Source organism: Gallinula chloropus (genome assembly GCF_964237585.1).
Source record: "Gallinula chloropus genome assembly, chromosome: 3".
In the NCBI taxonomy this organism is placed as follows: domain Eukaryota; kingdom Metazoa; phylum Chordata; class Aves; order Gruiformes; family Rallidae; genus Gallinula; species Gallinula chloropus.
The window spans coordinates 12,170,565-12,179,718 of record NC_140087.1 but is presented as its reverse complement, the minus strand read 5'-3'; the positions used below and the strand labels follow the sequence as shown (position 1 = coordinate 12,179,718).

The following is a 9,154-nucleotide window of genomic DNA, read 5'->3' as shown; positions in this document are numbered from 1 at the left end:
TGTTTTACATGTGTGGTATAAAGCCCAGGCAGTCGCTTCCCTTAACAGACCCAAATTAATATTTGATTAAACGTTTCGAAGCTCCTACTTACCAGGCCTGACAGATTTTCTCAGCGAGTTTTGCAAATATGGGAAGCATCAGGCACAGGGGAGCTTTACATCTGGATACTCAAAAGCAGCACAAGGCGACAGGACTGCACGCAGACACAGGGGGCTGTCCCCATTCCACCCCCCAAACTGCCCTTCCCCTCGAGAAGCGGGTACATCAATTCCCGGCTTCGGCAGCTCGCTCTCTCCAGGCAGGTTTGAGCGGGATCTTCGCGCCCCTCCATCCCTCGGGCAGGAAAACCACCGGCCTCCGCCCTGGCGCCGTCCCCGACGGTGCCCAATCAATACCGACTTATTTCCTGTCCATTTGCTGAGGTCACGGAAACGGGACTCATTAATTATTTCTGCCGGTGCAGCCTCAAGTGCGCTTCTGGCACAACAAGCCAAAGCCGCCTGTGACCTTTTTTTTCTTCCCTCTGCCCCCCACCCTCCCCTCAATTTTGCAGGTGGCGGCAGCAGCCGGTGCTCGTTCTCCGCCGGGACAGGACGGGGGGATGAGGTGAGCAGCGGCGCAGGGCGTCGTGGGCGTCCTTGCTGGGTGGCTCCCGTCCGCGGAGGGAGAGCGGCTCCTCCCGGGGCGGTGGGTCAGGGAAACCTGGTCACAGCGTAGACGATGTTGGCCAAGGCGGCCCTGGCCTCGGAGGGAGGGAAGCGCTCCAGGGCCGCCAGCGCTCTGCTCCCATGACCGCGGCAAAGGTCAATGGCAGAAGTCACACCTTTGCCGGCCCTGATGGCTTCCTGCAGCTGTCAGAAAACACAAGTACAAAGGGGTGGGTTTGGGTAATGCCAACATGCAGAGTCAGGTCCAAGGGGACAAGCTCCCACCACCCCTTCCCGAGGTAAAGGCAGGAACCCAAGTCGTGCGGCAAAGCTGCCAAACTCTCCCAGCTGCTCCATTCTGGGTGGAGCTGTGGGTAATTTAAAGCACATCACCTGAAAGATGCTGGCTCTTTGAAGGGCACACAATTAAAGAAACAATCTAAAAATTTAAATATCTGGGTGTTTCATACCTACGCCTCTGCCTTGAAAGCTTTTGTGCAGAACTAGCTTGCTCGGTCTCTTGTCTTCTGCAGTCAAAAACTGGGTTTTATCAACACCCATCCCATCCCCTGGTTTTGGAAACAGGCACAGGATGACAGACGTTGAACTCTTGCCCTTTGTAATACAGGTTTCTATTTACCCCCTGAGTACATGTGGGGACAAAAGCAAATGTTGTCAGTAAAACGGGATGTGTTAAACTTTATTGTGCCCGACTGCAGCCACGTAATCTCAGTCTTCTCAGTGAAGTTGGGGAGTTTGTCAGTGGTTTGGGATACACCCCATGCGAAAGAAAACAGTAACGTGGAATAACAGACATTTTCACAGCAAGCTGCTGGAAAGATCTGGCGCCTGATAAACTTGGGTACATGACAGGTTAAATTTCACGTGAAGGAATAGCGACAAACTTGCCAAATAAAACATGTTGTTTTCTCCCCGTACCTCAATTTCACTGAAGCTCCAAACAGCAATCACATTTATTAAGGGCTTTTTGAAAAAATGATTTTTCCTTGAGCAGCATCATGAGACTGTTGTGAAACACCATTAATGTTTTCCTACCCTAAATTCCAGTTGTCCCCAGCCCAACCCCAGCCTGATGCCTCGCGACCTGAGCACCCAGGTCTGACAGCATTTTACCACCTTCCATGTGTCCCAGCTGGCTTTCATAGGTGGGTTACATCACCATATCAGCTTAAAAAAAATAAAAGGGCTTTTCCTGAATACATATATAGACAGTATCTAATTATACAGTGGTTTATAAATTATGTTTTCCTCCAATACACAGCCCAACGCCCCAATGCACTTACAAGTACATCAGTATAACCTTATCTATCTAGTTTAAATCATGTAAAAAAATACCTAAGCCATGACCAAACTGCAAAAGGCATGCATTTCTACAGATAACTCGTGCTCACACGGAATGAATGACATCTCTTATCTGAACACAAACTGAAGTGGATTCATTATCTGTATTTAAAGATGAAATTAGCTGAAAGCATATTACAGCACTTGAGCATTCAAAGTCCCAGTTCATCAAAATTTTACTCTCCACTTCAGTTAGAATCTTCCCACACCGTGTGCTGGAAAGGAACTTGTCCCGAGGCAAAACCGCATCACAGAGTTAATTCAACGCCTCCTCGAACGACTGGGAACCAGCCGCATAACCGCAGCTCCCCAGCAAAGGTGGGGAACAGGTGAGATGAGGGAGGTGTAGCAGCATGAAGAACTGTTCCTCCCCCCTTCCTCGAGGCACAGCCCCACGAGGTGGTACTACACATCTCAGAGCCAATGCTGCTGGCGCACTAGAGCTCATTAAGAGGCTTAGTGTACCTGGTAATGCTCCTGTAAGTACACACTGAGACCTAAACTGGAAAGCAAAGAGCTCCTAAAGAGTCAAGCTGGAGGAAGATGAACTTTGCTTGAGCACGTAGGATTGCAGATATGCTGTGACTTCACTCGTAACACCCGATCTGGGGAGCGGGAGAGCTCCCACGCAGGGACACAATCCATTCACACGCCTGTCCTGGGTAAGCCCTCGGGCACACGTGGTGCCCTGAAGCCCGAACAGCCGCAAAGGCCCACGCCAAACTAAGTGCAGAGGACCTGCTACAACAGCAGTTGGTCCAACCCACCACTGAATGTTTCCAGGGCAAAGCCCAAGAAACCTCAAAGTGAAAAATTCTCCCTCATACAGCAAGCTCCTTCCTCAGCTTTTCAGTCAGAGATCGTCCTGTGTGATGAAACATCCCACCTCTTGTAGGGGGATAGTTAAAGGATGTCACTCCATAGGAAACCAGGCTTCAGAGCCCCCTGTATGCAAAAATCCCCAATTCAAGCCTTCAGCTGTGTTTTATTACACAGTTACACTTTTATGGTCCCTCTCAGTTTTTGAGCTTCAATGATTTTACGTAACGAACTTCACAAACTAAGTACATAAAAACTGCATCCATGTATCCAGTCTAGATGGGTTATTTTTTAATTTCATTTGGAAAGGACCTGCTATTTTTTGAGGTAAGCAACCAGAAAAGCAAAATTAACTACTTTTATTTGTTATTTTATAAACTTTAATTATGCTCCCCAACGAATTTCTTCTAAATAAAGGAACGTGCTCTTTTAGTCTTTACTTATATGGCATCGTTTCCTGCAAAAACATTGCCAGTTGTAGGAAGAAATCTTATCCATCATTAAAACACAACCTTCCTCAGAGTGACATTCAGTAAGTTAAACCAAATACAAGTCAAAATACAGATTGCTCCAACAGACTTTTCTCCAGTTGCACTGGTAGCTGGAATACTGCATTCTAACTTCGAAGCTTTCGTTCAGACCATTGGCACTAAGCCCTCCTCCTTCATTCTAAAGGTGCCCAGAATCCGAAAAATCACCAGCTAGGTTTTGGTTACTTAAATTCAGCATACAGAACGGCCTCGGGGCTGCGTCCACCTCTCACATTAAAATATACTGGACAAAATACAGAGGTAGTTTTAGAGCAATGGCCATGTAACTCTATATATTGTCCATTCATTGTTCTGGCCCTACCTGTGGGAACAGAAGATGAGAACTTCACTTCTCTTACCCTTCCAAGTCCACCATAAAACCACAAGAGTATGCTTGCATGTCCCACCTCTCTGCTTAGGAGCAAGGAAGACATTAAACTAAGGAATTATTTACTGCAGTAGAGCATAAGTGAAAAATTAAAAACCCCCTGTCTTGTCTAGGTCATGCCATATGTAAAACTCTAGTGAATTTGTGTTCCTGCTCCTACATTGAGCATTAATGTCTGGGGGGAGTTCATTAAGTATTTAGGCACATGAATAAGCAAGGGACCGCCTGCATTTAGATAAACAACTTTGACAGGGTCTACACTGCTTTTGATTCAACTAATTTGTTATAAATATACAGAGTGTAATGAAGTGGTGACGGCGGTGGTAAATCTCAAATCAACTCCTAGATTCACACATGGTACTTACGTGGCCATCCAACAGAAGTTGCCTCTAACTGGATTTGAGAAGGTTCATCTAGATTCAAATCAATGACCAACAGGCTGTGGGCAGCCTAGTCTAGTGCAGGGTGTCCCTGCCCATAGCAGGGGGTTGGAACTAGGTGACCTGTAAGGTCTCTTCCAACTCAAAGCATTCTACAATTCAGTATTTCTGCCTTATTTCTCAGCCAAATGAAAGATTCCTTTCAGATAGCTCTACCTATACGGACAACAAATTTGGGGGAGGGAAGAATCCCTGCATATAGAATCACAGAATGTGTTAGGGCGGACGGGACATTCAAGGGTCATCTAGTCCAACCCCTGAGCAGTAAGCAGGGAGAAATATGTGGTGAGTATTTTGGCTATACAAGATCTTATGTGCCAAGGGAGAATGAGAACACTGGTTTTTGGCAGGGTTTTTTTGCAATGGTCAAACTTAGAATGAATGAAGGGGTAAGATATCCTAAAAGTCATGTCAGATTTCTTTCTTGCTGTGTTAGAAGAATGATCCCCAACAGCTAAATTCCTAACACCTGAACTCTTCACTCATGAGGCTTTCTCTCTGATCTTGGAGCGAGCCAAAATATTCTACATTCCCAAAGTGCACAGTACTCACAGAAACAAAAAGAAATCCCCAAACACAAAACTGAACTTGGTCTGGGGCAGAATGACCGAGTAACCAACGCCCCGTCTGCCGTGCTTTGCACCAGCTTCCCCAGGTTTCGCTTCTCTTCTGTGGGAACCCCGTGCTCAGTGAGCTGCTGAAACGTCACCTGCAAAGGGCACTGACATGTTTCACAGCTTGCAGATCAACTCTTCTCCTTTACTTTCTAAGCACCTTGGGATGTCTCAGCATGTTTTGGTGGCTGGACACAGGGTTATGCTTTTCCTTCTGCAAGTGGACTGGATAATCACTTAAATGCCTTGCTTCATAATGACAGAGACACATTTATTTTTTACACATCTTTGTTGGCTATATCTGGAGAATGATATGGAATTGGAGCAGTTAATGTATTTATCCAATTTATTCTTAGAAACTTTTTCTACATAACAGGTAAAGAAGTGCATCTCTAAAGGGCATAAACACCCTGTAGAAGCTTCCACTGGCAGCACTGCTCATCTGACAGAGAGAAAAGTTCTCTTTTTACTTACAATGTAAAAACGCTTATCTAGGAAGAGACTCAAATCTGGAGAGAGTCACCCCCAGCAGTAGAGGAAAGACAGCCTGCTCACAGGGAAGGCTGCTCCTCCAGCTGTTACGCAGCTCTCGCAGTACACTTTGCCAAAATACAAGTCACCCCAAGACACTGACTGATTGTACAGACCCTTTAATATTTTAGCAGAGACACCAACCCCTCCTCCTTCTGCCTTTCCATGTCTTTCACAATGAACTTAACAAGGCCCACTGGCATTTACATCTAAATGATGGTAGTTAATTCATGCCTTTTTACCAAAAAGCATCACTTTCTTAAATCACATTAATGCAAATAGTGATTGGTAACTGTCATCTTAGCATGCATAAGCAATTAACTTGGTATTTATGTTAAAAGATGCGATAGATCTTTGCTTTCATGGAACAGAAGTTGTGCTGGATTCTCACCCCCAAGCAGCCATGGAAAATACCCACTGGTTAAAAACAAAGATGTAACTGATTTTTGGTACTGGATGTACACCCTGGTAACTCAGATATGGTTAATTCCATCCAAGGAGAAAAGCACTGCTGTTGAATGGTTCTGGCTGCTTTTGTAGTGTTACCAAACACATCTGAGCGCGGAGCAAACGGACAGCGCTGCAGTGAAAGAAGTAAAGTCTTCCTACATCCTCTTCCACTTGACTGGATTTATAATTTCTGAATGTTGCTGTTAGAAAAGCAAGGATCCCTTGCAGTAGCATACTCACTGGTTGCAAAACATGGCATTTCTTTCTTCATTTACCCTTGTGTTACAGTTTTTCTAGAGCCTTGGCCAGAACCCAAGAATTACTCCTTATTCATTCCTGCTACTAGTTGTGTTTTCGTTACACTCATTTAATAAGTGTGTAATTCCAAGTACCATTAAGGCCCTGACTTTGGTGGAGAGTTTTTAATCAGTATTATACAACAGGAATTGAGAATCTCCATTTGTTGTTTCAGAATTACACAGCTTACCTTGCATGCAAAGTGGATGTAAAATGGACAAAAGCTTTTTGATTTTAAAGAGTCTGAGATTTTTACCAAAATCCCACATACAAATGAAGGCAAGAGAAAAGCTGCTGTCTCTTTCCATGACACAGCTGAGTTTTGGCCCTGCCATATTTCGGTACTTTCTGGTTTGTTATCTGAGAAAAACCAGTGAAACAGAGCTGAAACTGTTTTTTCATCTCTGGAAGAGACTTTCAAACACCAGTGATGGATCAATAATTTGTCTGGATACAGCGTGATGGTGTCGGAAAAAGGGAGTGAAACACTCAGATGCTAATTGAGAAAATATATTCAGACACACAGACCTCAAAATAAGCCTTTTGCAGCATCAAACTCCTCCTGCTAGAAAGATTGAGAAAAGCTGGGAGAAAAAGAAGAGCAAAGAAGTTTTGCAGAACATAGTGACCTTATTGACATGACAGCCTCAGACCTAATTAATAAAGTAATACAAGTATTTCACCTCTCTACTTATGTCAGAGCCCTCACTACATTTACTAGTACCATCTAAATAGTTTTTTAGTAGAAAAAAATCAGGGATGGCCTTTTAATTTAACATGCATGAAAAGAAAGATGGAAGATTTTTGAGGAGTCTCAAACCTGAAGATCTTTGCCTTTTAAGGAGGGATGTTAAATGGTTAGATCTCAACTTCTCAAATTTACTTTCACCCATTATTTTAACTGAAGCCACAATGAGTAAGGAAAAAAACCCACTCTTAAGCAGGGCAAACAGCTAACAATTTTTTGCATACATTTATTTATGAATTCAACTAAAGGAAGAGCATTTTATTGTCAACTAAGTGGCACACTGAAGTTCAGGATTCAAATTAAGAGAACAAAAATAATACAAATTTTCAAGAAGTTCTACAACTAGTTTTAGGGACCTTTGATTTTACAGAGCTGAAGAGGAGATATTTTGGAGACTCAATGTGAAACAAGCCCCAGATTTGATTAGGAACACTGAAGTAATTCAAACAACTGAATAGAAAGAGGAGAGGGGACCTTGATGCTGAGAAGAAAAGACTGAACAACGTGCCAAACACTGACTCCAGTGATGCAGAAATAAGGACAACACAGCAAAGGGCAAAGAAGAAATACTAATTTCTGCTGCAGGACATGCCTTGTGCACGCACTGGCCAAGCTATGACGCTGGGATGAGCTACAGGTTACTGGGTTCATCCAGCATGGATGTAACTAATGACTACTTTCATTTTAAATGAAGAAACACAGAAGAGAGGGACGTGACATTAGAGTTTTGAAGCTGACTTCTGTAAACCCAAAGTTGATTACTGTTTGAGCTCATAAAATCCACGGACAATTTTTCACTATCATTACTGAACTCATAATCTCTGTGCCTGTGTAAGAGATGATTACCCAGTGCTAGTAAAATCACATCCTTTCTGGCTGAAGTCAATTGCTCAAAATACAAAACTTGATGGCTTTTCTCCCCCTCCTTTCCTTTTGTTCCAGTGTCCACGTTGCCCAAGCACTCCGTCAGTTTTTCAATTTGATGGGGAAGATCCAAAATATAAAATAATTTCAGTTAAAATACATGGCCAAATATTTAATTCAGTAGAGCATTTTAGATGCTTTTCTTCCTAACTTTTTTTTTTTTTACAAAACCTATGGAAATGACATTGGGCAGGTCACAACTGTAACAATTAAAAGGAGAAAATCCATTCTGGACTTTCAAAAGCAAGTAGCCCAGCTTAATCATTCACAGGAGCACCATTAACATTCACATACTCAGGCATATTTGAAGAAGAAGAAATTTAGTGCTCTCAGTGGTGATTTAGAAAGTCCCAGTTGTATCAGTTTTCTTCTATTGTAGAAAAAAAAACCAGAAAAAGCACAAGGATTTTAACTAGCAAGCTAAGGTTGAGTTCCTATGTGTTAGCCATCCATACTAGCAGCAATCAGTCACAGCTGTAGCACCCTTCAAGCTGCAATTCTCAATCACACATGCAGCTCAATAATTTATATATTATTTCCCACTGATGCTGGAGGTAACAAACTGGATCCTCATGATCTATATAAGACTCAACAAGTCAGGATCGTGTTCAGTGAGTGAGCTGGGGACACGACATCATCTTCTGACTCCAGCACAAGCACTCTATGCTCCAGTATTCAACCAGGGGAACCTCCTCAGCTGCCTCCTGCAGTGATCCAAGAGCTCTCTGGTGTCCCAGCTTCTTTCACTAGGTAAGGTAGGTAGTTCAGAGGTCTGCCTGAGCAGTCCCAGTTGCAAACGCCACAATGACTTAGCCAGAAGTCATAATGGGGACTGGAAGAAAGGGAAATCCTTAAAAACACGAGTATGCATATTTTTTAATAGATGGCAGGGCATTAAGGTGAGATTTAAGAAGTAATAATAAAAAGTGACAGCACACTGCTGTCAATACATAGAGACCACTGATGGGAGCTAACCTGCAAACGACTGCAGAGAAAGGAGACAGCAAAAGCCATCAGAAGCCTGATTTCAAAACGGAGTTTGGGAAAGTAAATGGGATAAATAACAGCAAAAGTGATTATTAAATAGCTGCATTTGGTACTTACAGTGCAGCTGACTATTAGGGGCTTTTTGAAATCAAGAAATTGCACAAGCCATTCTCTCTCCCTCCATATACACATGCACAAATTATAACCTGACTTTAATAAGGAAGTTTCTCTCAACTGTCAAGAATATCCTCAAAAATATTACAAAAAGACATTGAAAATAATGAGATTGAAATGTAATTTACCAACCTTCTTGTAGTCCATTATATTTCCTTTTCCTTGTGCCTTAAAGAGAAAGAGAGATATATAATAAGACATTATGTACTACAAACTACAGTTGTAAGAATAAAGAATGCAAT

General features: G+C 43.0%; 1 protein-coding gene across 1 annotated transcript in view; it reads right to left on the bottom strand.

The window, feature by feature from the left end:
- Positions 1–345: 345 nt before the first annotated feature.
- Positions 346–9,154, bottom strand: part of PDSS2 (decaprenyl diphosphate synthase subunit 2) — a gene marked incomplete at its 5' end in the record, with an annotated part of 115,007 nt that continues 106,198 nt past the window's right edge. Inside the window, 2 exons of the mRNA XM_084262291.1 lie at positions 346–852; positions 9,045–9,080. Coding sequence (XP_084118417.1) covers positions 694–852; positions 9,045–9,080 — 195 coding nt within the window. The 3' untranslated portion in view covers positions 346–693. The remainder of the gene's footprint in view (positions 853–9,044; positions 9,081–9,154) is intronic.